This window comes from Stigmatopora argus, chromosome 3 (assembly GCF_051989625.1).
Source record: "Stigmatopora argus isolate UIUO_Sarg chromosome 3, RoL_Sarg_1.0, whole genome shotgun sequence".
In the NCBI taxonomy this organism is placed as follows: Eukaryota; Metazoa; Chordata; class Actinopteri; order Syngnathiformes; family Syngnathidae; genus Stigmatopora; species Stigmatopora argus.
The window spans coordinates 11,531,414-11,559,368 of record NC_135389.1 but is presented as its reverse complement, the minus strand read 5'-3'; the positions used below and the strand labels follow the sequence as shown (position 1 = coordinate 11,559,368).

The window sequence follows — 27,955 nt, the reverse complement described above, 5'->3', positions numbered from 1 at the left end:
CTCCTCACAGTTTTCTCATTTAAAGCAGCGCATAACACAAATTCATAATTCACATTTAACAGAATCTTTATGATCAGGTATGGCAATTGAAATGACTTTTTATTATGAGGCATGCTAATTCAAATGACCCAATTTCTCGTCAAGGGTCTTAAAACAACTGAAAACACTTGAATTTGAAGAAAGTTATTTATTTCGAAGAAATGCACAGAATACAAAATAATCCAGTCCATTTCCCAAACAATCCGTCATTCAAGTAAAAAATAACTTGTAAACAATGCAAAGAATACGTACACGCTGCGAAATAAAAATAAAAAAATAGAGGAGGGAAGACTTGAACAACACTTATATTAAAACAACCTCAAAAATGTACAAAATTTGTAAAATAGGAAATAAATATAATTCACATCTAAATAGTTTTAACCAATGAATGACAGCGGACCCGTGTGTGCACAAACAAAATCTCACACACTTGCAGATATCTGGCCGCAGACACCGAACAACATACAAACACACCTGTGCACCACAAGACACCACCAGCCAGAACCTTAAAAAAACAAAACAGAAAAAAAAAAAACAGTTGTTTACAGATGACCTAGCGAGAAGAAAAGAAACACTACCTCAGTGTCGCCCCCAAAATACATCAACTACAGCAAGTTAAATAGAATACAAAGTCTTAAGTCCAGGAAGCTCCTATTTTTTAATCCTGTATCAATATATAAAAAATAGGTAGCTATAACTATAAATGTTGTATTTCTACCAACATGCTAAACGTCTACAGCATTATCAAAAATGTGCAGATACAAAGGCAAATACATCAAAACCTAGATGTAAGGCTGATACGGATCATATTTCAGCAAGATTATTTTTTGCCATGGTCGTAATGGGTCGGTCAGCAATAACTATCATTTGGCACAGCATGATTTTGCTGAAAATGTAAAAGCAAACAACTGATAACGCTAAGTCAAAAGTGACAAACTCCCAGGACCCTGTCAAATCCAAAGAATGGCTCAATGAGGTAGATTTCACTTGCTGTCAAACCGATATAAAAATGAAACAAAAACATGTTGAGATGGTTGGTGGTGATCCCAAAGTTAAACAAAATAAATAAAAGAAATAGGGGGGAAAATGAATAAAACCAGTGTGAAGTGTGACATAAACAAGAGCACAGCTAGCATGCAATAAGAAACTCAAATTAACGCGTACTGATGAGAACATTCCCTTCAAAAGTGATGCTCCCCACATGAAACAAAGGTCAATTTATCACAAATATAGTAGAACATATCTCTAATCTGCACCTCCTGATATAAACACTGGAGAAAAATACCCGTACAAAGTTTATCCCTGAGAAGAGGAAGCAAAATTACAGAAGCAAACACACAGAGAATAAGGATGTGAACAAATATAGAACTGGTGGAATGCTAACGGTCACATTTGATATTCAGTATGGGTTTACCCTAATCATTTGTAACAGCAAGAAAGACATGACACCTGAAAATGGCCCCTTATTAAAAAGCGAGATCTTCTCACTGAAGGGGTTTACTAATAGATTTACAGTCACCTGCAAAAGTATAAGAATAGCAAGGTAAACGCCTTGATTTTTGTTGTATATTGAAGATATTTTGGTTTTAGATATAAAGATGACTATGACACAAAAGTTCAGAATTGCAGCTTTCATTTCATACTTTTACATCAAGATGTGTTAAACAACCTGGAAAGGTGACCTTTTCTTTCAACCACCAATTTTGCAAGCGAGCAGAAGTTTTGGAACAAAGTGTTAAGGACTGATTAACCTCTACCATAGTGATCGAAAGGCCAAAGGATAAATGCTTAAAAAGGCTTATGGTCCGAAAGATACAAGCTCATCTGTGAAACATAGGGGAAGTAGCGTCAAGGTTTGGGTTTGCTTGGTTGCTTCTGGAACGAGCTCACTACTCTTTAAAGATAATATGACTCTTGACATGGGCAGCAGTCTTAAAAAAAATCTGAATTTATAGAAAGATGCATCCAAACTCATCAGGAGGGGCTTAGTGATGCAACAAGACAATACTCCAAAGCACAGTGCCAACACACAAAAGGAGGTCATCAGGAGGACTGGCCAAGTCAATCACCAGACCTTAACACAATAGAACATGCACCTTAGAAAAAAACGAACAGAAAGTGGCCATGAACAGCCTTTCTAATGACAAATGCAACAACCTGGTAAAGTCAATGGTTCACAGGCTCCATGCAATTACTGCAATATACAGGTTATGCCACCAAAAATTGATTTAATTATGTCTGTTCCAATACTTTTGCTAACTTGAAAGGTGGGTTAAAAAAAGCTCATCTTTCCTGGGTGGTTTAATACATCCTGATGCAACAACCACAAAATGAAAACTAGAATTCTGAACTTTTGTGTCATTTCCTCTTTTTATCTGAAACCTAAATGTCTTCGGTATATATAACAAAAAACAAAGGAACTAGCTGTATATCCATTTATCTACATCTACATAACAAAAAAAAATCACTAAAATAAACTAGCAAAATAACACAGCTTCAGGATGTTTAGTTTAACAACGCAATAGTGCATAATGGAGTCATATACAATTCAATACAAAAAGTTATTTCACCCAGACTCACCACAGCCGACAGCATTACTGCTACTAAACAAGGGGAAGAAAAACAAAAATATCAGTGTATTAGCATTGTCTTAAGGATTAACGAAACTCACCTTTCTAGGTGGATATACACAGGAAACAAATCTGATCAAAACATATTTCCCTCTCATTGAGATGCGAGTGTGCTTATCATCTAAACATTCACGCTTACATTCACAAAATCAAACGAGACAACTGGAGCAGGGAGTTGTCTTGGTCAAGGTGACTGTCTCACTGTTCCCTCCCTCTTTGTTCTTTCTAAAGTACCTGAGTTTGAACAATTTCAATCAGTAGAAAAAAAAGCAGTATTCTAGAAAGGCTTACCCTTGTGCATTTTTTGATTGTTCACAGTTGAAGGACCCAATTATTCTTAGTGATCTAATATACATTTTTTAAGTATCACAATCCAAGCACCCTTGTTCACAAAGGCTCAGTAGAATTTAGCATTGTGATTTCTTAATTCTTGGGGTGTGCGGCACAGAACCCTGCAGTCCAACCATGATTGGAAGCCAGGGTAACAAAATTGCAGTTTAATGGATGCCATCAATTGTGCAGTTTGCTGGGTGGGTCAGCATGTGTGTCTCTTCATTTTGCCTTGGTTCTTTATGCCTACAAAAAAAGGAAGTGTGTCATTTAAAAAAAAAAAATCTATCAAGCTAGATGTGTATGTATTTGCACTGTCATCATGAAAATGCAGCAAAGTAAAAGAAATGTCAATATAAGTGGACAGATATTTGCAGATGTACCAGCATTTCTTTAATTTTATACCATTATCCTGGTGTTGAACCACATTCAGTACATTTAGATAGTGCATTTCCAAAAGCATACAGTAATTTGAATACAAGTTTTTTTTTAAATTTAAAATGGGCACAGGACCGAACTGGCGATATGGACTGAAGTTCTTCTTTGAAAGTATTTCAAATGTAGTGTAACATGAGGGCAATATACTCATTATGCAATGCAATTGAGACTTACTTGTTTTGTACTTGAGCCACTCGGCGCAGCCATCACCTGTTGCCTGCGACACCACAAATTCACAAGTTGTCATACTCACACTGCTTCTTATTGATGGAAGCACCATACAATTTACAAACTCATCTGTCTAATTAAGGCCTCACATAGAACAGAAGCCTGTCAGGAGGCTCAGGTTGTAAACAAATATTTATAAATTTATCACAAAGGCAACGGTAATCTATTTTATAGATGAAACTATAAATGCAGTGAGATTTGATTTTACACTATAAAAAAAGCCAAATATTTTTACCCCGGGTGGAGGAAGCTTTCAGACGGCAAGGTTCTTTGCTGTATCATCATGCTTTGAAGGTGGCCACCAGAGCGAGGGTACATGGCCATGCGCATCTGGGCGGGCGAGAAAGGCAGCTGCTGGGGACGCTGAAGGGCTTCCATCAGGTGTGGGTGAGGTCTCTGCAAAGTATATCGTCCTGGATCTAGATATGGCGCTCTCTGGTAAAGAGCTCCATTCCAAACTCCGTTGTGGGACGGCTGTGCTCCACCCGGGTGGATACTGCGAGGGTCATAAAAGAAAGTGGGCGCAAGATGTGCGGTAGAGGGGAGTGGCTGGTTGCTCCGACGACAGGCATTGTGGCTATCAAGATCGAGGATTTCTTTAGGACTTTCCGATCGTTCCGAGTTTGTCTTAGTGCGACTGCGTTTTGCTGGGCTATGGCTTCCGCTGTTTCTACTTTCCCACTCCTCCAAGGCTCCTCCTTCAGGGGACAATAAACTCACACCCGTGGAGCCCTCAGAGCCTGTCGGTGACAGACAAATGTCATTGGCCTGGTCTCTTCCTTTGGCACTGGAGGCAGGCAAATAAGTAGTAGGCTGCATCGGCCGCTGATCACGCTGCCAATCGTCCGGAGGAAAACCCCCTCTACTGTTGCCGAGGTTATGGGCCTGCGGTCCGTTGTAGTAGTGGTCCTGCGGGAATGGCGGTGGATATATGTTGGCATGGGCATGTGGGGGCTGAGGGCCAAGCATGTGATATGAATAGGCAGTTCTTTGTTGCTGCTGATAGCTGGATTGGTCATGGGTATTGTGGAGGGCCTGGTTATGATAAGGGAGGTGAGAAGAATGAGAAATACCCCTCGTCATGTTTGTGTGGGTATACTGTGAATGTTGAGGGTTTTCTATACTGTACGAAGACATGACTCCGTTTACCTGGGATTGAGATTGAAGAGGCACTGCTGGATTGTGAGCGGGTGTCTGCACACCTGGATTACGATTTATCATCATTGTTGGTGGATGAATATTCAGAGTGTACGCCTGATGTTTATAAGCAGCATTAGGAGGTCTGTGTTTACCTGCCTGCAGACCTTCCGAGCTTACCCGAGTTGGTGGCTCGCATGGTGTTTGGTCTCCATGTTCTGCTGGGCTTGGCTGGGAAGGTAAGTGTGGCGTGGGATGGCTGGGAGGGAGAGATGTGAGAGGGGCTGGATGAGGGGGCCCAGGCTGGGCTCCCTGTGGGCCACAATGTGAGACGCCATGCATAGAGCTTCTCTGTGCACTTTGATGAGAAGTTTGTACTTGTATAGCGCTCAGGCTCATCTTTGAAGGAGAGTGTTGACTGTGTTCCTGCATGGGCCCATTTAGAGGTTCATGAAATGGACGCTGCTGATTTTGGACATTCTGCTCACGGTGCTGATGTGCATTTAGCATTTGTGGAGAGCAGCTATTGGAAGATGGCGACACAGACTTTTGAATAAGTTCGGGGCGCTGGAGAGGACTGCTTTGTGCATGCTGAGCAGTATTAGATAGATAAGGGTTCTTGTAATTGTCATTTCTAGGATTGAAGTGCAAGGGCAAAGGATTGGAACCATTATTTTGAAGTTGACCATCTCCTTCCTGTATATGGCACTCTGAGCCCCCCTGTGACAAGTTTTGTTCATGCACCATTTCGTGAGACTTTTCAGGGCTGTGCGCTGTCTGGTTTTCGGTAGGTTCAGGAATAGATGGGTGGTTAACTGAAACGGTGTCGCCTGATAAAGGAGCTTCACCGGAAATGACTGCAGCTGCTACCTTTTCTTCGGATGACCCTGTCAACAAATAAAATTAAGGGGGCATTAACATAAGAGGAAGGGTGTCAGAATATAGTAGTATCCCGCCGAAAAGTGTATATTGAAAATATAATGTACATTTTCACTGCTTTGGATAAACCCTATTCCAGGGGTGCACAACTCCAGTCCACCAACACACCTGGATCAAATAATTGGGAGTGTTATCAAGCTTCTGGACAGCTTGGTGATGAGTTGATCATTTGATTCAGGTTTGGTAGAGGGGGGAGATTTGGAGAAAATATTGGATAGGGGCCCTCTAGGACCGGAGTTGGGCACCCCTGCCCTATCCTATTTAGTACTTATCATGGTACGCCAGGTACAGTATTGCCTTAACTTTCTGGTTCATGAATATTCAATGAAAATCAGTTTGGTACACCTAATTTTGCATTAATAATACAAGAAGGTAGAAAAAAACAATTATAATATAGTATGAGCTTCCTGATGTGTTGATCCCATTAGGCCCCCTAACTCTAATGAACATGGGTGACATCTCATACTCAAAAAACAGTAAGTATCCTATTGAGTTAATAAATATTCAGTTTACCACCTACAGTGAGAAATCATTTAAATTGAATAGACAAGCTGATGTGTATGAGGTCTGGGGAGTGATAAACTCGATTGTAAAACAGTATTCAAATTACTTCCGTCTTATCACAAGCAAGAAAATAAACTTGGGTCAGATATACCTTTGGGCTGAAAGTCTGTCTGGTGGGAAGACTGGCTGTCTGGCCCATTGTTTGCTGCGGGACAGAGCAGCTGAACGTCATGGGCTGGGGGAACCTGCTGAGAGGAACGAGTTGGGATGCTGCCAACCCTTGATGGGAGCCTGGACTGTTGAAAGTGGCGCATGTCCTGATGGGGGGAATCGGCGGGAGGTCCCGAAGAAGCTGACAGCTGCTGCAGAGCAAGCATCTCTGGACTTTCCAACATAGAGGTTGATCGCGTTGTGCTGATGGAAGAGTCAGCGTTGCGTTGCTGCATGGGACCCGAGGAGTTGACTACAGCTGCAGGCATTTGGTATTGAGTATTGGAAGGAGGATGGGGATATCCAGCAGCCTCCAGCCAAGGTTTTTGTCCTACAGGAGGTGGCACTCCTCCATAATTTAAGTTGTGCTGGTTGACCACATTAGCATCTTGCATGCACATTCCACTAGGTCTCTCTAGACACGGGTGATTCAATTTAGTCCACATGTTAGATGGTCCCATAGAGGGAGGCCTCAAGCCTGTGTAATTGTGCTTTTGAGGTACGTCAGGGCCTGATAATCGGTTCCCCATTGGGTGCGTCATGTGGCTTTCTGGATGATAGTGGGATGGGTATATGCTTGCTTCGGGTGGCGGTCGAAGTTGAAGGGCCATTGGTCGGGGGCCTAGAGATGGACCGTGTGTTGGGCCCATATATGGGAGCTGCTGCTGATGAAGAGGCTGGTTACCATCAGGGTTTATTGGATATCTATGGCTCATGTGATGCTGAGTGGGTAAAAAGTACAAAAAGAGGAATTCAATTTGTCGGCAAAAAGTTCTATGTTGTTGAAATTGTTTCCTATAGTACACAGAAACATCACGACACTTGTCACTTTAACCTGGCCTTGACATCAATCAACGAGGTTATAACTTTGGGGACGGTGATTTATGATGCGAGAAAAATGTGTGAGGTCAATTAATTAGACTTTTAGACTTTCATCAGATTAGACAGTTTTAAAAACTACTAGTACCCATATAATTGAATTGCGTTTAACAATGTCAACAATAATAACAAACACTGAGTACACAAGGCATACAAGTTTCGTCACAAACTGTACTTGGGCTTTGTACCTGCATGTTGAAGTTGGGAGGCAAACGATTCAAGTTGGGGTGTCCAAGCCTTGGAATGTGACCTGGGTAGGCAAAGCGTTGATGATCCATGCCCATTCTATGCGCATACATTTGTGGCCCATGAGAACCAGGGGGCCCAGGATGACGATGCAACTAGTCAGATTAAGAAAAAAACAAAAGCTTTAGTGCACATTAAAACCTGTGTAGAAGTTACATCTAAGAAGTTCTAAATATACCTGTTGTACAGGGTGGTAGAGGCCCCTGGTGTCTCCTTCATGGCGGACTTGTTGGCTGGGAGAAAAGCCCCAATGAGAGGGTGGAAGCTGTCGAACTGACTTGCTGACTTTGTCATCCAACGGCGTTTGTCCTTTGCCTCCCTGCGAACTTCGTTTACGCTGAACCTCTTCGGTGGCCCTGATTAAACTCTCAGGTCCCAAATGTCTACTGCTGCGATTACGCTTTTTCTCCTTGCGCTCCTTGTCCTCTTTGCTAATGTGGAATTCTTCGTCGGTGTCACCGTCCTCTGACGGCAAGTGTTTTAATTGGGCCCGGTTAAAACAGCGTTCAAGAGACTCTGCCATGACTGTGTATTCTGCGAGGAAGCGGATAGAAGGATTATTGAGTAACATAATATTCCTAACGATCCTCACAGTCCATCTTTACAAAACAAATGATAATAATAATAAACAAAAGATAACGTCTCGAAGTTGTGATCAGTCCTTTAGGTCAGAGGGCGTGTCTACCCACCCCCGTCACCACTAGCCTTACTCCCCAGGGAAACTATTCAGAGGAATGGATAGCTCTAGACATGGGCTTAGGTGCTGGAATGTTTCTCTGGCCCTGCAGGGACCAGCCAGATCCTCCTGAGGATTTGAGTACTGCTCAATCATTGCTCATTAATCACTGTCAAGGCTGCTCTGGCCCCCACCCCCATTTCTACATTTACTACACCCTTTTCTTTTGTTCAGTCACAGCCAAATTCAGCTGACAGCCTGGTTGTAGACATTTGGGCACGTGAATAAATTATTAATTTTATTTACCACTATCTTCGCCGTTGTATTCCATGCAGTTGTGAAATATAAGCTTCACGTCAGAAATAAACTCTTCTTTAGCAACATACTCCCCATCATTGAGTTTCTTCTCAATGGTGGAAAGGTCCATGGGGGTCTGAGGGGAGAGGTAAAAAAAGAGGTTCTGGTTAAAAAAAACAGTTCTTAACAAAATTGGCATTTTACCGTTTTTGTACCTGGATTATGTCATGGTAATTGGGGGCATAGGAGTCATCCACAGGTTCTAAGAAGGGCCAAGCATCTTTATGAGCCTTCAGGGCCTCCAGGACTAGTAGGGGAGATCAGTGGTCAGTGATGACTACCATTTATTCACAAACATTTAGCTATTTTAATAACTACTCAGGAGGCATACCTTTGTATAATCCTGTATAGTCTTCTTCCATTTCATAGCTGAAAGACAAACACCCCAAGTTTTGCATTAATATTGAATTTAAAAAAAAAAACATTTGTTAAAGTTCACAAGAGCTTCTTACAATTCTTTAGTTGACCGTGCTCTGAGGATTGGTGAAGAAGGCTCCAAATTAAGAAGTTCTGGTGGGAGGTCTTTTCCTTCAGACATCAAATAGGCCTTTTCCTCTCGCATCTTCCGTCGCTTTGCCCGCTCTGAGGCCACAGTGCAAAAGAAAGACAGCAAGAGTGAGGAACAGAACGAAAAGAAAAATATAACAGAGCCAGTCAGCGTTAAAAAAAAAAATAGACAGGACTGAGGTAACACATATTTAGCTTTTTTCCCCTTTAATTCAAAAAGCTAAACACTGAAGCTGTAAAGGACTTTAAAGGCCTTTGCTATTTAAGCCAGGAGTGACTCATTAAATAGAGCTCAGATTAAAAAGGAGCAATTGTCAACTGAGTTGATCAAAAGAGCAAACAGACTGTACTTCTATCACCACTTTCTTTTAACATGAAAGGCATGTCAGTCTGTCGTTGGGCGCATTAACGATGCTTGAGGTAGGATCCCACACAGAAGAGTCAAAGTTTTGCTCTTTCTTCATAATACATTAATGAAGCTGCTCCATTGAAACAGTTCATTAGCCACTATCACAACAGGGAAAGTCCAAGTATTTCTGGAATGAATTTCTTTCCAGTTATAGTCTCAGTGCATAATACTGTATACATATATGTACCTCACAACATACACATGTTACTCTACCATGGCAGATTGGAATGGTAAAATAAGAAAGCAAAAACTAGAGTTATGGACATGTAAAAGTCAGGCTGAGGGAGCCCTTGATCTATTTGTTGCAGATATCTCAGCCTTCTACCTACCTCTCCTCCCTGACAAGACAGGTCACTGATGAAAGAATGTGAAATCATTGCATCAAATCTAACTTTGGCATCAAGCTTCATTAAAGTGAATACTCCTTTTGCAAGACCCACAAATGGTAGCGATTGCCTTTGGATTTTCTTATCATGAAAAAGATGAACTATGATTTTGCCCTTTTATTTCCACCAACTCACCCTCCACAGCTTTGATCTTCTCCATTTTCTCTCGCTGTCGTTCTTCCTGCTGTAGCCTTTCTTCTTCTCGCCGCTGCTCTGCCAGCAGGACCTGCCTGTCCAGCTCTTCATCTTTTCTCTTTTCAAACTCATCTTTAGCATCAACATTGTCCTGAATACAAAGAATAGGAACATTAGTACCTGCCTGACACATGATTTCTTAATTACACAAGTAGAAATGACTCATACCTCCTCATTTTGGTTGATGCATTTTTCAGCGAACCGTTGTGATGCACGGAATGGAGTGGGATCCTCAAGTTTCTGTTTCAGCTCACGCTCCTGAAACAATACGATCACTGCATAAGTAGTGGAAGGTTATTTAAAGACCGTGCGCTATCAATTCAAGGTCAAATCTGTTACTTAAAACATTTAGAAATCGGCTCCCATTGACAATGGAAATAGATGACCTATCCGTTTGAACAGGGAAAAAATATCATTGGCTGTCACACCTCCTAGTTCAAATAGATTGGAAGTCTACTAGAGGCGAAGTCATTTCAACTCAGAGGAGAAAAACGAAAAGATCCACATGATTGAACATCTATCAATGGCACAGGAGTTTAAAAAATGTAAATTGTTTTAATTCAATTGAATTCAATTAGCTTTCAAGATACAGACAACCACACAAGCAAGCAAACTGTGAGGGCCCTGGGGAGGTTTGGGTGAAGGAGCTGTGAGTATTGAGAGGTCACTGGATTCCCTTCCCCCAGTACCCCCTTCTCTCTTTTGCTGCCAACATTCCCTCACATCTCCCTGGGGGTGACAGACAAGCTTTACCAGTCAAAAAGTCAAACCACATAAGTCAATACATTGAAGAGTGGGTTCATCCATTGCTTTCTGCCGTGAAAGGACATTATGGACTCCTGCTTCCAAAATATGGCCAAACATGATTTATCCAAATTATTTTAATGAACAATCTGAATGTAATACGATATGTGTTTCCCTAAATTCTCACATTCAATCTTAAAACGTTTAGAATCTTGCACGATCATGTATGAGAAAATAACATGCCTCCTGTCAAAACCCATACCGAAAGAGAGCACATGCCAACTAAGGAAACTGTCAGCCAAAGGCAACTTCTGAACAAGCCCCTTAAAAGTGTCTATATCGAGCCCTGTGCAGATCTTGTCAAATTTCATCAAGGGAGCAGAACAACCCTCTCAAGTGACAAGCCAGTCAAGACTGTGGACTATGAAGAGCATTTAGAGCCATCTAAAAAATGCAAGTCTCTGCAGGTGGAAGGGAGAGAAAACCAAAAAATGATACATGGGTAGAAAAAGGAAGCTAGTAACAAAAAAAGCAGGTGTGTGCGTGCATACACAGATAGCTATTTATATATTTCCATTGAAAAAGTCAAGCCAGAAGCTCCTCTATTGTAACTACTTAGAGGTTGAGAGGATCCCACAGCACAATAAAGCTGTCATTCAATAGACTTTGTCCTGCCTCAAGGTGAGCCGCTGCCTGCTGTCACTGTCCATGAAATGAATGGTGACAGCAGCTTGAGACACATGGAGGGATTGGTTCACCATGGATAAGAACACACTATTTGACATTTCGCCGTGCATGTGGCCAATGCCCATCTCCACCCTCCCAAAGGAAAAACAAAAGAAGAATGCATCCTATAATTAAGGCACCTATGCAGGAAAAGAAAAACTCATAGTCCAAAACTACGTTACTACTGAAATAGACTATCAACAGAGGCAGACTTAAAAACACAAAAGTCCATATACTTTGGCAGATGTCGCTTTGGAGGCGATCTCTACAAACTAGTTCACTTTTGCAAAAATGAAATTAGTTACAAATTAGCAGGTACACATCTATTTTAAATTAGTTTAAAAAATAGACAATTATGTCCTTTTTACAATATGAACTGAACTTTGCAGGATCTTGTGCGGAAAATGAACTTTCCCAACATTGTTATCATGGGAATGGACAGGTGAAAAACTAAGGACTAAATTAAAATGTAGATATTTCATTTTCCTTTTTCCCCAATCGCTAGATATATGCTAATTTGTTCGAATGCTTTTCTTGAAATTAACCATTTCACATATGTATAGCACTTTGATTTGATACTACCAAGTTCTTGTTTACTACAAGGATATAACTGATGAAATTAATGACAGGCTCATAGATATCTGACCTTGTGTTCAATCATGTTACGAATCTCAGGCAGAAAATTCTGACTGATAACACGGTAGAGATGGCGGTCTTGAGAAGACTGTTTATCCTTTATGCTTTCGGCCAAATTAACCCATTGATCTTCTGTTTCACACACAAGGGACCAGGTGCCTCGCTTAGGACCTAGTTAAAGAAAAGAATGTTTATCCACAGAATATAAAACATTTCTGTTAAAATACAGTGTATATATTACCTTTAACAGGGGATATGTCATCTATTCCATTTTCGGTATTCTCTTCACTTTCTCCATCACTAAAAGGCACATACAAAAAAACAACTTAAATTCTGCACAACATAAGCAAAAAACATGCATGTACAACTACTGTACTTTAATAATACAAAGTTTATTTCTCATATAGTCTCATCTAGGACGGGGTACATATAATATAATAGCAACCACAATATACAGGAACTACATAAACAATGCTGCAATTCCAAAGATACCAATATTTTTAATTGACATTGTCATTGAGGTGTTTACTATTGTGGTTGTATTTTTCAATACGCATAGTGTCAATGCATTTACACAACAGCAATAAATTTAAAAATGACACAATTTGTTTGAAATTGAAAATTTAGAGAAATGTATTTAATAAAGGCAGGATTGGATCTCACATAATGATCACAGTGATCATCATATTTTGGATGGGCCATCATTTCTATGTGCAATTTGAGTTAAGTACTGCGTTTCTAGAACTATTAGGAACAACATTAATTAATTATCTCAACTAATTTTCTGAACCGCTTTATCCTCACTAGGGCACGGGGGGTGCTGGAGTCTATTACAGCTGACTTCGGGCCAGAGGCGGGGGACACTGAATTGGTGGCCAGCCAATCGCAGGGCAGAAGGAGACAAAACCATTCACGGTCACACTCATACCTCAGGGCAATTAAGAGTGTCCAATCAGCCTACCATGCATGTCTTTGGAATGTGGGAGGAAACCAGAGTACCCGGAGAAAACCCACACGGGCCTGGGAGAACATGAAACTCCACACAGGTGGACCGACCTGGATTTGAACCCAGGTCTCCCACTGTGAGGCCGACGCGCTAACTACTCATCCACCATTGAGCACCGTTATATCCATTAAACTAGGTTCGAGTTCATTACACATTACCAGAATTCATACATAAGGTGCAATGTAATTTTTTAAGAAAATAGTGTGCAATAATTGATCACATGTTTGCCTGTGATATGAAGATATACATATCCTGACAACAATAACAAAATCACCTTGGTTGGGATTGAGACTCATCCATTTTTTTCTTTTTGGGAGGTCTTCCTCTTTTCTTTTTTTCTGGTAATGTTAACTCAGGATTTTCACTGTACGGAAGGCAGCATGGACAAAATTTAATACTTCCATAACGCAAATGCCTACTTCTTAAAATTAATACCCACATATTCAACATTACTTTTACTGGACCGGTTAGAACCAAAGGCAACTTTTTGAAGAAGAAAGAAGCGAGAGTGGCATTTATTGTTTACCTGATCGTCTCCGCTTTTCCCTTGAGTAGTTCTTCTTTGTACATACGGGTGCCATAGAAATACCAGTAGAGGGCTCCATTTCCATCTTGCCCAAGGGGTTCCACCCTCAGACTGTCTGAATCCAGACCCTGATTGGGAGTAAAAGACAAGTAATGAATTCATACACACACACACATCTCTGTAGTCATTTCCAGAGACTCTATGAAACGTTTGCCATTTAAGTAGACAAATCTACTCGGACTCATTACAACCTCTGAAAATACTAGATTTTCGAATTTGTGTGACTTCACAACCGGACTTCAAAAATTATGGTAACCAAACATTGTTATTTTCTAACTGCTAATAATGAGCTTTAGATTGAAAATAATACTATACACACTGCCAACAAACACTTTTAGTTGTAATTATAAGTAGTGTACTTAGAGATTAATGTACAGACGCTCCCCTACTTACGAACGAGTTAGGTTCCGAGCGATTGTTCATAAGTTGAATTTGTTCTTAAGTTGCTCCGTGCTATATTTTGTATTATAATTTATGTTTAAGGCCTATACAAGTTTATTGAAGCCTATATAAGTATATTGAAGGTTTATATAAGTGCATTTGTATGTTTAAGGCTTGTATAAGTAACACGCATTGGTTTGTACTGAAAAAAACATTTAATAAAATGGAGAGAATACATACAGTACTGTTTACATACATTAGAGAGAGAGAGATTCACTAGAAACTGACCGAAAGAAGCTATCTAATGACGAATGCAGTTTTCTTTTTTTTCATCATAAATGATGCGGTAGCACTGTATGGCATCATTCAATTGATTTGCAAACTTTGTGCAACGTTCAATATTTGGGTCCTGCTGCTCGATCTTTATGTTTATAAATGGTACCGACGGTCGAACGATTCAAGTTGTATTCCCGTGCAACGCTCACCACTTTCTCACGCCATCAAGCTTCGTTATTATTGCCACTCATTTCAAATGAAATGGCTTGCCTCTTCCTTGCACCTCCCTCAATAGAAGCCTTTCGCTTTTCACCAACCATATTGAATAATGGATGCACGAGATATTTAATGATAAAAATGAAAAAGGTTCTTTACGCACTGGAGATACGTTCACGCACTTCCGCACTGCAACGAACTGGGCAGAGGAAGGTGGATGCTGGTTGAGCTGAGCTCTCACAGCGCCAGGCATCGGTATTAGCGGCGGAAAGAAGCACTACTCGGAAAAAAGGCGCGCAATACAAAATCGAACTTACGAACATTTTTCGACATAAACGCAATTTGCAGACATGTTCGTATGTACCGTTGTTCGTAACTCGAATGTTCGTAAGTAGGGGAGCGTCTGTACTATTGAAGTGTACCGTGATACTTCTAGTATACCTTCAGCAGGTCAAAGACATCTGCAGCATCCAGACGGTAATCGCACAGACGGTGCAGTAGTTCGACCTGAGTGCGGGGCGGCAGGTTTTCAAAGGGCTCCTCCCGAAGTGGGTTGGGCTTTCCCTCTTCCAGTTCCCACCTGTAGCTGATGATGTCATCCAGATATCTGCTGAATGCCTGGGGGCTAAAGTGCAGAAAGATACAGTATGCAGTATGTGTTGTTTTTCCCAGCAAATGCTTGCTCTACTGTTGTGCAAACCCGTTTAAAAACCCAATATGGTCTCTCTTGAATTTTTACCATACAAGCTGTGCAGCATTTAGATGAAACCAATCGAATTGTGACTTTTCGCATACAGAATACTCACAATTTGCGCCTAGGAAAATTGTGAAACCATACCATAAAACACACTCCTAAACCTTGTACAAAGCCTTCCCAGAAGAGTTGAAGCGATCTGTTATATTTACAAAAGGCAGGGCTGATGTCTTTCTAAGAACGTGGATTTAGAATAAGGTGTGATCTTAAATCCATAAGTGCGTCAAGGAATGAGAGTGAACATCCATCTATCTCGTCCCGATTATCTTGGCAATATAGTATACAGGCAATATACAGCGTGTATGAAAAGTACATTCTAAAGTGATGACAAGTTAAAAAAAATAAATGCTCTCAACCTGAAAGAAGTAAAATATTTTATGTTAAAAAAATCATTTTTTTCAGTGTAGATAAAAATATAGTAGCGGCAGCTTAAACTTTTGAATGAAGACATGTTTTATTTTGTTTTACATCTACCTGTATCTCTATCTGTATTTGCACCACTGAAATGCATAATTTCGGAAAATCTGTTGAGGAAAACTACTTTCACATTGTTAAGTTCGTGTTCATGTTGGCAAATGTACCCTAGAGTTACCCGATTAATCGGTGCCTTTTACATCCAACTCAAAGAGCGAACAAGACTAGGGGGTGAGCATCTATGCTACGTAGAGAAAGCAGACCAGAAAAAAATGGCTTATCTTGAAAGAGCAGTGTGCACTTTTCACACAGCTGTAGACTCCCCTCCTCCCTAACCTCATCTCCCTCTTCCTTTCTGTCCCTTGTTCTCACTAACACCCTCCACCCACCCACCTTCCTCCACTCCGGCAGAGCGTTTAACGCGTCCAGATGAAAGGGGCAGCTCTGTGAAAGGCCAGTGGTGAGCATGCACCCCCAGGGATGCCAGCGCCTGTCCAGTCCAATAAAGCAAGTTGTCCTACTGCTAGTGGTTGCCTGGACCGGATCATTCCTTTCTATGTTTATCCATCGCTCCCCTTTGCATCTTGCTCATTTTGAGTAGTTAGAATTAGTACTTAGATGTGTACGAGTAATATTCCCTGGTGAACACCCTTTCACATTAAGAGATTAAATATTCTGGTTCTGTGATTCCAGTAATGTACACTCGGTTTGTTGCCTAAGCAATGCGAAAACACTTACCGTTCTACCATAGGGCAATCCCCGTGAAACTAGGCTACGATTGAATCAAAGGGCTTTTTATCACTGTATATAGCAACACGTGGCCTTGTTATTTGATTTAGTGGAATAATATTTTTTGTTCAAGGAGTCGTGCTGACACAATCCAAAAGACATGAAAGCCCATGTGGTTTTCCAATGATTTACACTCACTTTTGAAAATCAAATGTTATTGCAAACGACTAAAGAATCATCATATGCCCAAGTCATGCTTATGACACGACCACTCAATTGACAACATGCAAAGCATTACCTCACCTACCAAACTCACTAGATGAGGCGTGGCTTCGATTTTTGAGTCTCCTTCACAATTGGGTTGTGTGACAAAACACTGGGTAAATTCTGCCCCAAACACCAAGTTGGTATAAATAATTGACTGACGATAGATCCAGTGGGCAATAAGAGTGAAGCTCATTCCCATGATTTGACCCAATCAGGGTAACGCATACTACATGGTAAATATCAGTGACAACTTGTCCATTTCAACTAGCTAACAAAATGAAAAACCAAATTATGATGGCTTGAAAAGGAGTAAAGGAGTAAAAAATAAAATAAGTTTAAATGGTAATCTAATATAAAACAGAGAAGTAAAAGCATAAGCATGCAAAAAAATGTGGAAGAGTACAATATGAACAAAATAAAGTAGGTCAATTATAATAACCCACCAATAAAATAGTAGATTTGACTTTGAATACATCAGACCTAGGAGTCACTAACATCGTGATCTTCTTTACCTATCCGGTAATTTTTTCCCCCTTAATGTCTCTCAATTTTACTCTATTTAACTAGCACTCCTCTAAACAATTGAACAACTGGACACTTGCCTTTGCTCCCCAAAAAAATCCCATTAAATGTCCTTCCTAATGAAGAATATGATATTAAAGTGATCATTTCAAAGATCCCTTTACCAATAAATAACATAATTTAGTCGCAACTTACGTAATGTCAGTGCGCTGGTAACATCCCTGCAGCAGACAAGCAATAAGGTCCCCGAGGAAGTTCAAATCCTGCTCTGAAAGAGCTTTCTCCAATTCCTTGACACACAGCAAAGAAACCATTAACAATCCAATGCTAGAATCCTAAACTGAAAAAGGCAATGTAGGAAACACAGAAAATATATAAATTTGTTTGTTGTACAATCCTTGCTTAAAGATATTAGTTATATTGAATGTTATATATTATTTAGAAAACAAACTGAGCAGTTGAGCAAATAAATATGCATCAGATGCAGGTTGGATACAATAGCCAAAATATATGTAAAAAAAAAAAGAAGTACAAATTCAAGAAAATTGCTATAAAACTAACAACCATAAAAGGAAATCTAAAGCAAAAACACAATTTTCTAGAGTGAAAAACATTTAAAGGTCAGTAGCTCAGTAAGGCTGAGAAACTTTTACCAGTTTTGGCGCAAAATTCCAAAACAATGTACAGTGGTACCTCGTCACACGACCGCTCGTCATACAAAATTCTCGTCTTACGACGGAAATTTCGATCGAATAATTCGCCCGTCATGCCATCAAAATTTCGTGATGCGACCAAGCTTTTTTGCATATCTTTTGTGTATAACAATATCTACGAGCACTGAACGATTAATTCAGAAGAGTTTTTCCTCCTAAGCATCGACCAGGAAACGCACAACGCGCATGCGCGGGCAAAAAGAGGGCTTTCTGGGTAATGAAGTATACTCGTGCACACAACGCCGATAGGCAATGGCACTCTTTCTCAGAATGAAATTTCATTACCCACAATCAATACATGGGTAAGCTGAGCTGTTGCATTTCCTGTTATTTTTATTATCTAATACGAGGAGTATTATATTACTTCTCGTTCGCTGCTCCTAAGAACATCCAGCGGCACTGGCTCGCAATTCCCTCTTTGTAATATTTCTGGTCGCAACTCTCTCTCATAGGCGCCGTTCAAAGCGGTTGCAACCAGAGCCATTTCAACGAGGGAGTTGCGAGCCGGTCTTTATGAGCAGCGGAGCGATCGCTAAAATGTACTACAAGACTATTTCTCGTTGGCAAGTGGTCGTGGGTTATCCTATTGTGAGGACATTTGTGTGAATCATTTTCGGAATATTTTGAAGGGAATACGTAGTACAACAGCAAACAGCCCATCGATAGCAAACGTGAGGGTGGAGGCGTGGCAAACCGCCAACCCGGAAAACGAAGGTAGCAAAAGATTACAACAAAATTAGAAATCAGTTTTGTGTAAAGTTACATTAAAGGTATGTTTGAGTGTCTGTATATATTAATCCAAGTTAATTTAAATTTGTTTGTTCCGTTTACGAGTGCGTTGTCGTGGAAAAAAAAACCCGACCCCCCCACGCCCCCAAACGTCTCTGTCTCCCATCGGCGAAATCTGCCCAATTTTAGTTAGATTAAACACATTTTATTACTATTAAACCACTAGTTATGTGCTACTTTGTTAATAGATGGCGAATTAGAAGAAATAAAACATTTTTTCCAATCCGATATCCTGTTTTTGGTGTTTTTTCAGAGAGTTGGAACGAATTAATGTGTTTCCCATTCATTTCAATGGGAAACGTCCGCTCGAGTTACGAGAATCTCGTCATACGATCTCAGTCCCGGAACGGATTAAGATCATATGTCGAGGTACCACTGTATAATCAACGTACATTTCCCTCAAATGAATAAGTCAGTATCTATCTAAAAAATCTATACCTGTGGTTTGTTTGAATGAGATAAGTGGAAAATCCATTCAAACACTAGTCAACAATAAAATGTGTGCTTTTGTATGACACCATGCAAGAAATTATTGGGGATATCACATTGTTTGCCATCATACTCCATGAAAACTTCACAATCTGCTATTACACGGTCACTAAAATATGACACCAACCTCTATAACATCTTTATTTTATGGGTCAATATGAATAATTGGCACGCTAATGTCTCGTTGTTACTCAAAAAATGTAAACAGTCCTAAATCAATCTAAACAACAGGTTCATCTGATGAACACACACCGTTTCGTTAATAACCCAGAGTTGAGATTGGTTCAGCAATGACTCTTCTCGTCCAAGTCATTGTCTTTTAGTAACGAACACCGGCAGTGCAAACTCTAAAAATCAAGAGAACCAAGAAATGATGACAAGCAGCAGGTAACAATGCTCTTGCTCTTGACTCCTCCACTGAACCGCAACACAGCATGCAACCTAGTCCAATTACAGGGCTCAAAGTTAACTGCTTTCTGACTGGTTGGGGATAATAAAAAATGGCAAGCTAATAAAACATAACATTGCCCAATGTGGCACGTGGATGAAATAATATATGACTTGATATTGTACGAAAGGCTGTTTAAAGTCATCTGCATCACCTAAGGTTTGACCCTTTATTCCTTTGGGCCCTAGCAAGCCATATCCATTATAGAGTCCTCCATAACCACCACCCTACCAATGGCAAAAGCATCATTGTGCTACATATTTACAAGGATTGCGGGTTATAGTCAGTATATTATACACAGGGGTGACTTAAGAGTCTGAAAATATACGGGTGTGATGTCATTTAGGCTCTTTAGTATGCCTGTTTTTGGAAGACCAGGTCACCCTGGGGAGAATTCTTCTGGCCAAAATAAAAATCAATAAGAGGATATTAAGGATTAGCATAGGAGAACCTGTGATAGATCAGGCATTAGGAGCAGTTTTATTAGAAGCCTAAATGCTGTGGCACACCCACAAAGCCAGTAGTATGAGGGGGGTTGGCCTCTCTGGTTACCCTCAGAGAGGACAGTTTCCATGTCATTGCTGTTAACAGCTCCACTGGGGTTCATATCACTACTAGTTGGACGATCGAGAAGGGGTAGTAGGAGGGGGAAGGGATGGTTGTTTCTCGTGTCGGAAGTCCTCTGTTAATGTGCTTTGGTTCTTTATATTTCTTTCCCCCCACCACCGGGTCCCATTCAGTTCACACATGGACCCCGCTAGAATCAGCACCTGACAACAACTCCACCCCCACTTGCTTGGAAGCGCACGACAAATGCATGCCCATCCATAAAACCACAGGAAAGTGTTTCAGCCTTACGTCCTTAGGATATCCAGAATTTCTTGATCCAGGGTGTATAATCTCTATTCTGCATCTACTGAAGCACGCTGACTCCATCAAACAATAACTTAGCGGTTGGATTTCCCTATTATTCAATGCGATTTTAAAAAAAAATCTGTCAAAGTCTCTTTCAGAGCTCTAGAGCAAGCAAAAAGATGTCTAAAGCGAGAACAACCTCAATAACCCCTTTTAAACTGTTTCTCAGGGGTGTCTTTTTCCTGGGTCACTCTTCTGTGTGAATGGCTCTGATGTAGAATCAACAATTTCCTGGCTTTGGGGGTTGTATTAGGACTGTATCAAAGGCCAGGACAGTGCCTGTGTGAAAGGGAATGCTGAAGAGCTGTAATGAGGGTGTTAAGGTTAGCACCCACCACTCATTTCTCTCAATCTGTTGTAGCCACGCAGGCATAATATACATTAGGGCTCAGAGTCCAAAATTAAGGCCCAATGCCTCACAGAGGCACTACTTGACTCTGTCATATGGTTCAACAGCAATGGGCCACCATTCAATTTATTGAGAAATAAAACAGTGTCAGTGCTAATTCTCGCAATTTGGCTATTTATAGGCCCTTTGGTAAATCTAATTGCAAGTTTCCTCATTTTCATTTTAAGTAGGACTGGAAGCCATGCAGTGAAGGAGGGAAAAGTTTGTATTGGCACAATCGGATGGTGTTAACTGTATGTCCCTATCTTGGATGTTTTTGCTTGATTCCTTCACAGATTAAGCCATGTGTTTCAGCCTGCCAAAATGTCATTTTGTTTGACAGTTGGGAATTAGACATTTCCACAGTGATCAATAAAGTATTCTCTTGACAGACAGATGAGAGGGAGGACGGACACACAATGACAGAGACAGGTAGAAGAAGAAAAAATTGCTTGCCGAGTGCAACAGTCTTAAAAAGTGATAAACACTGACAGTCAAATAATGCAGAGCATATCTGCTAAAGTGAGAGGAATTGCTCCAAGTGGGCATGGTCTCCTTGTGTTTTGAATACACTTGTGAAAGAGAAAGACTGCTAATGTCAACGAGCTAGCTTCCTGGGCTAATCTGTACAGAGATGAGTGGCTCAAAAGTCAATATGGCAAGCCACTCATAATGGGTAGCCATTCATCCTGTAATATGCAAGACAGTCCTGACTCTAAATGCCTCATCCTGCACAGCCTCAAGCAGGACCCTTGTTTGTCCTCCTATTTAAAACTGGACCTGAACGCAACACACACACACACACACACAACAGTGTGTCATTGAGTGCTCGCTGCATTAAAGAGACACTCTAGTGCAGGGGTCTCAAACCTGCGGCCCGCGGGCCAACTGCGGCCCGCGGGACGATAATTTGCGGCCCCCGTCTTAATATGAAAGATCAAATTTTTTTTTTTTTTAATTTTTTTTTTTTTTTTTTTTTTTTTTTTTTTTTTTTTTTTTTTTTTTTTTTACCCCTTTCCCCATGATGGCGCCGTTTAAGTGGCAGCCAGTGGCAGTAGCTCTGTCCACTCATGTTTTTCTTGTTTTACAGCATGTTTTACATGAAAAATTAGAGGGAACATTGACATGCACCTGCTTGTGGCAGGTGTGATACTGGTGTGCCGATAGCGAGCAATGATGATGTCGTGACCGGATGATTCGCCTAAAGACGTTTCGCCGACGGACGTTTGACAGACGGACAGGTCGTACTAGTATTTGTTAGTTTAATGATTAAATACAAATACTAGTATTTGTATTTAATCATTAAACGCTGTTTTCAGCTGGATTTGACCGAATTTGAGAGCATTTTGAGCCGTTTGGCGAATGGACGTCTATAGACGTTTTTTTGCCTCCATCGCGATATCATCCAGTATTTGTATTTAATCATTAAATGCTGTTTTAGGATGGATTTGACCCGATTGCTGTCATTTTACGGCTCGGTTCTGCTACATCTGCCTGCCCAAGAGTGCTTATTCCCGGACTGCCATTGATGGTAGATGAACATTGATTTTTACTATAATTTGGACAACACCGGCGGCGGGCCGGATTAAAAATCCTAACGGGCTGTATATGGCCCGCGGGCCGAGGTTGAAAAACTTGTACACACACGATCCGGCGGGGCGAGCGTTCGAATCCCGTTTCGGCGAAACCTCCGTTCGGCCGAATGAACGTTCGGTGGAACGTCCATTCGGCGACCTGCCCGTCTGTCAAACGTCCGTCGGCGAAACGTCTTTAGGCGAATCATCCGAGTACCGATGATGTCGCTCACACTGGTACTCAGTGCGCTCAGGGAGGTTGTCTTTCTGCTCAGACCAACAAAAAATTAGAGGGAACTTTGGTTCGGAGCTGAATGAACCAATCACGGTGAGGTATACAGCTCTGGAGGGCGGGACATCGGCCGGGCTGTCCAGTGCCTCGCTCACTCACTCATTCCTCCAATCAGCTGGGCGGAGGAGAAGCCGTGAGGCCGATCACTCCGCTCGGCGCGCACACTCCTCCGCTGCTCTCAGCATAGAACTGAATGAGGCGCTATGATCCGTGATCCAGCCTGTGTCAGTGTCTGTAGCCATATCCGCGATTGAAACGGAGAGCGAAAGTGCACATGCGCCACAAACCCGCGCGACTGAATGTGAAAGATCAACCCGAGACTCATTCCAAGTGGAAAAACATATTACAGAGCCCCAGAGATGTCTCTTTCAAAGCCTGCCGTGAAGAGAAAGGTCGGTGATGAGCACAGACAGTTTCAAGAAAAGTGGGGAGTGCAATATTTCTTTGTTGAACACAGGGGCACCCCGACGTGTCTCATTTACACTGAAAAAGTTGCGGTGCACAAGGAATACAATTTGAAACGTAATTGTACTATGAGACATGCTGAGGAGTACGAAAAATACCAGGGAGATGAGAGAGCCAACCAGGTTGCCAGTCTTAAAACACGTCTTCTGAGGCAACAGGATCTCTTCAAGAAGGCTACCAAAGACAGTAATGCAGCAGTCAAAGCTAGCTACGCCGTTTGTGAGTTGATTGATCCTGTGCTAAGTGATCCCAAATGGCTCATGGACTTGGCTTTTCTTGTTGATATCACACATGAGCTTTCATGTACTGAACAAGAAGCTACAAGGCCAGGGGCAACTTGTCAGTGCTGCCTATGACAACGTGAGAGCATTCTGCACTAAACTTGTGTTATGGAAAGCCCAGCTCTCTCAGACAAACCTTTGCCATTTCCCAGCATGCAAGGCTCTCGTGGATGCAGGCACACCATTCAGTGGTGAGAAGTATGTTGAGGCCATTTCGAAGCTACAGGAGGAATTTGATCACAGATTTGCAGACTTCAAGACACACAAAGCCACATTTCAAATTTTTGCGGACCCCTTCTCCTTTGATGTGCAAGATGCCCCTCCTGAGCTTCAAATGGAGCTCATTGACCTGCAGTGCAACTCTGCACTCAAAGCCAAGTTCAGGGAGGTGAGTGGAGAAGCACACAAGCTTGGGCAATTTTTGAGAGAGTTGACCCCCAGCTTCCCTGAACTTTCCCGAAGGTTCAAGCGGACCGTGTGCCTTTTTGGGAGCACATACTTGTGTGAGAAGCTCTTCTCCACCTTGAACTTCAATAAGTCCAAGTACAGGTCCAGACTTACTGATGAGCATCTTCAAGCTCTACTGAGGGTCTCCACTGCTTCCTCCCTCAAGCCAAATGTGACTGTGAGAAGAAGCGCTGCCAGGTCTCTAGCAGCAAGGAGTAGGCAAGAGAAGCCGTGTTCAGAATATTTCATGTTCAATGTTCCATTCAAGTTCAGAAAGTTAAAGGTTAAAGCGCTGTTAATACAGACATTTGAAACGGAATAAAAATAATTCATTTTCTCTACTTAGCTAGCCAGTGTATATCTACTGTATGCTCATTAGTATTATTTGGTTTTGTATTACTGATTGATTTATTTTTTATTCATCTTTAAGTTAATTTATTTAATTCATTATTTTTTGTTAAAAAATAAAGATATTTGATAACGTTGGAATGTTTTATCAGTGCTTTTCTTGTGGAAATCCTGATGCGGCCCAGTCTCACCCAGACTCGGCCTCTAGCGGCCCCCAGGTAAATTGAGTTCGAGACCCCTGCTCTAGTGGAAGTCAATACACAGGGGAGCAGTGGCCTGGGAAGCTCAATTTTGACGAGCACTGTACTCACGTGCCAAAGTGAAACTGCACTTATTAAAACAAAGAGCAAGTTTTACATTACAATTTTGGCTGAATTTCACTTTTTGACAGGGCACATTTAAATGCATCGGATAAAATAGTCTTTTGGTTGTCACGGTAATTTAATGCACCATGATTAGAAAGAACATGAACAAGAACACCCTAATGATGACTTTCCCAATAACATACACTTTAGCTTATGTACTCTAATTACATTTAACTTCCATGGCAAGTTGTCTGGACCTCCAATCAAGATAATACCTGGTTTGGTTACATTCACAGAACTTGTCTCTTATCTCAGCTTTACAACCAGTCTGAAAGACAAGCGTCTTTCAACAGTAAAGGGAAGTCACCCCCAGACTAGAGACAGGAGAAAAGGAACCATGGGGAGTTGCAACAATGGGGTTGGCTGAGACAAACCCTAGTGTATATCCCCCTCTACCTCCCCCATGTGAAATCATCTGATGCATGTACCACTGCCCTCTTGTCAGTCACAGCCTGGGGGAGGGTCTACACCATTTCTAAAGCACTCCAACACTCCAATGCATACAAGATATCGTATTTAAAAACAACAACAACATTAAAACGATCTCTTGATCTTTAAGGGATACTCGGTGAATGAAACTTTCTCCGGTCAGCTGATGCGGGTAATTGTTGCTTGTCCTTTTGCCACTGTCAATCGACAGACAGGCCTTAGTGTAGGGAAAAACTCAAGAAACGTGTTAGAACTCAGTGACGAACATGGGTGGAAGACAAACGAATCAGGAACTCATCGGCGGCCAGGGTTATTCAAAACATCAAACCAGAAAACTAGGAAACAAGGTATACAAATTTACAATTTAAACAATGAATACAGCTTGTTAAGATCCAGGTAAAGGTGAATGACAGTCATTGCCAAGTATGTACGTCACTTAGCACAACCGGTGGGTAAACCGGCTTCACTTGTTACTGGTATGAGGCATTAAATTTAACCCAGCTTCCTTTTACTCGGGAACCTTAAAATTAAATTTCACAATAAGGAGAAAAAAATCCCTGTGATTGGCTACCCACCGATACGAACTGCCACCTCGCCTGGTACCCATATGGCTGGGATAGGCTCCAGCACCCCCCCAACCCTTGTGAGGATCAGCAGTATGGAAAGTATATGTATGTTAAAACCACATGAACTGTATTTAACAAATATATAATGACCTCACCACGAAACAATTTCCTTTCTACATCTCCGTCTTGCATCAAAAGTTGAGTTAGCACTTAACTTTTTAATACAAAACATACAGTCAAATATTAACAAAAACAATGTTAGTTTCCCTGATGATGATCGTTCTGTCGTCCACCATTGGAAACTTGATCTACAGTCAAACATCCATCTTGGAGCGTGCAATACAAATGCATGATTTAATCATCATTTATTCGTTATTATTTTGGTAATTGCTTATGCGGTTTTAAAAGTTTTCCAGAATAAACTATACAAAATGACTAAGAATATGCATGGGCAGACTAAAGAGACACCTTAGTTGTAAGAACATTTCAATGACGTTTCTTGAATTTAGACATCAAAGGACGAAACTTCAACAACGACCACAATGCGCCAGTTGGGGGGATGCAGGGGGGGCACGTACGTTTATGTTGACGCGCAACGAATGATCAAACTGATCGTTCCTTCAAAGACGTTTAAAACAACGATACACCGTCTATTAAACCATCCCAAACGCTGTTGGCTCACACATTTAAAGTTTAACAACAAAGCCATCCCCCATTTGCTTTTGTCCCCACTCTGTTGGGCGTGAGATGACTGGACAATAAAAGGCAATTGATGTTGTTGATTACAATATATTTCAACCATGCACGTACTTTGTTATCCTCCCCCCTATTTCGATTAGCTCGCCACACAGCAATCGGTAGAGATTACAAGGGACAGGGTGGCCTTTATAGAAAAAGAGTGGCTAGATCAAGTGATATTATATACATGAGTACACATTGTGTTCGAGCTCTCAAAGCGATATCGGCAAGCACACTTTGAAGGATTTCTCTTCCTCCCAAACGGGGGGAGCAAACAATACCCCGAGAAGCATCTGCGTCTGGCTCCTGGGGCCAGATGGCTCTCGAATGCGAGACAATAAAGTCCCAAAAACCCACGCCGTGAACTTCACTTTTTTTTCAGTCACAAACAACAAGACAAGAAAACATCTTCGTTCACTCGCCCCGTTGGTCGTTATCTCGCTTTCAAAACAAACCTGACAATGTTAGTTTCACTTTGTTTTACAGACTCGGAATACAAGAAATCATGCTATGCCCAATCGATTTCTGTATGAAAAGATGACAATTTAATTATTATGATTGAAGCACATGAACAATAAACTGTTGGGAAATAATTTGTATAATTAATATCATCACATGAACACCCACCGATGATAATGAGAGCGACACGTAACTCATAAAAAACCCAGCTCATAATTGTCTTTTATAAGTTATTCAATTTTGACTTGTCATCTCCGGTGACCTTTAGTCAGCAATAATTTAACTTTTACAGAGGCTAATAAGTTAGCAGTGTATTGCTAACGTTAACGGGTGGAGTTCAAAGAACAGTTAAGGTGATTCGTAGTAGTGCACCTTAACAGAATGAACACGCACAAAAGCTGACACAAACACTACTTTATTTCCACTACCATAAAAAAACGATGTTAATGCAGTCAATACAATGCTTATTATTTACCTCGATTTCAAAGTCGGGAAGGTTGAACGCTGCTCTGAAGAGCGAACAGAAGTGGGCGATGGCGGGGACTTCCCACCAAGACTGGACTTCTTCCACAGAAACTGTACATCCCTGTGACATTTTGTGGCTGGGGAGATGGTGTGAAGATTGCTTCTCGCATTAGAAAGCGGTCAGAGGTTTAAAAGTTGACTTGGGACTGAACTTGCTCGATCAGTCCGACACGAAGTGCTACTTCGGCCATTCGCCGGTTGCTTCAATCTGTGTCAATCAGGAGTGGAGGTGAACAGATGGGCCGGGCTATACCATTATTCGTCAGATAGGGGAAGGCGCATATACGTAGCTTTAAAGTTACTTCTAGTACTAATAAACAAACCAAATTGCCCGTTGTTTCTCCATACGAATTGAAC

The 27,955-nt window shown here is 41.2% G+C and overlaps 1 protein-coding gene across 2 annotated transcripts; it reads right to left on the bottom strand.

Moving 5' to 3' along the window:
• Nucleotides 1–167: 167 nt before the first annotated feature.
• Nucleotides 168–27,886, bottom strand: cecr2 (CECR2 histone acetyl-lysine reader). Of its 2 annotated transcripts, XM_077597344.1 has the most exons (19): nt 27,549–27,886; nt 17,563–17,657; nt 15,123–15,306; nt 13,749–13,876; nt 13,497–13,586; nt 12,458–12,516; nt 12,227–12,387; nt 10,279–10,368; nt 10,051–10,201; nt 9,066–9,195; nt 8,945–8,982; nt 8,769–8,860; nt 8,563–8,689; nt 7,759–8,114; nt 7,523–7,675; nt 6,397–7,177; nt 3,901–5,689; nt 3,612–3,654; nt 168–3,245 (listed from the first exon to the last, which is right to left on the bottom strand). In XM_077597344.1, exons 1-19 carry the CDS (start codon nt 27,666–27,668, stop codon nt 3,240–3,242), a joined length of 4,593 nt encoding a protein of 1,530 aa, XP_077453470.1. In that variant the 5' UTR covers nt 27,669–27,886; the 3' UTR covers nt 168–3,239. The 2 variants fall into 2 exon arrangements, with proteins under 2 accessions (XP_077453470.1, XP_077453471.1); XM_077597345.1 differs by lacking the exon at nt 13,497–13,586.
• Nucleotides 27,887–27,955: the final 69 nt, after the last annotated feature.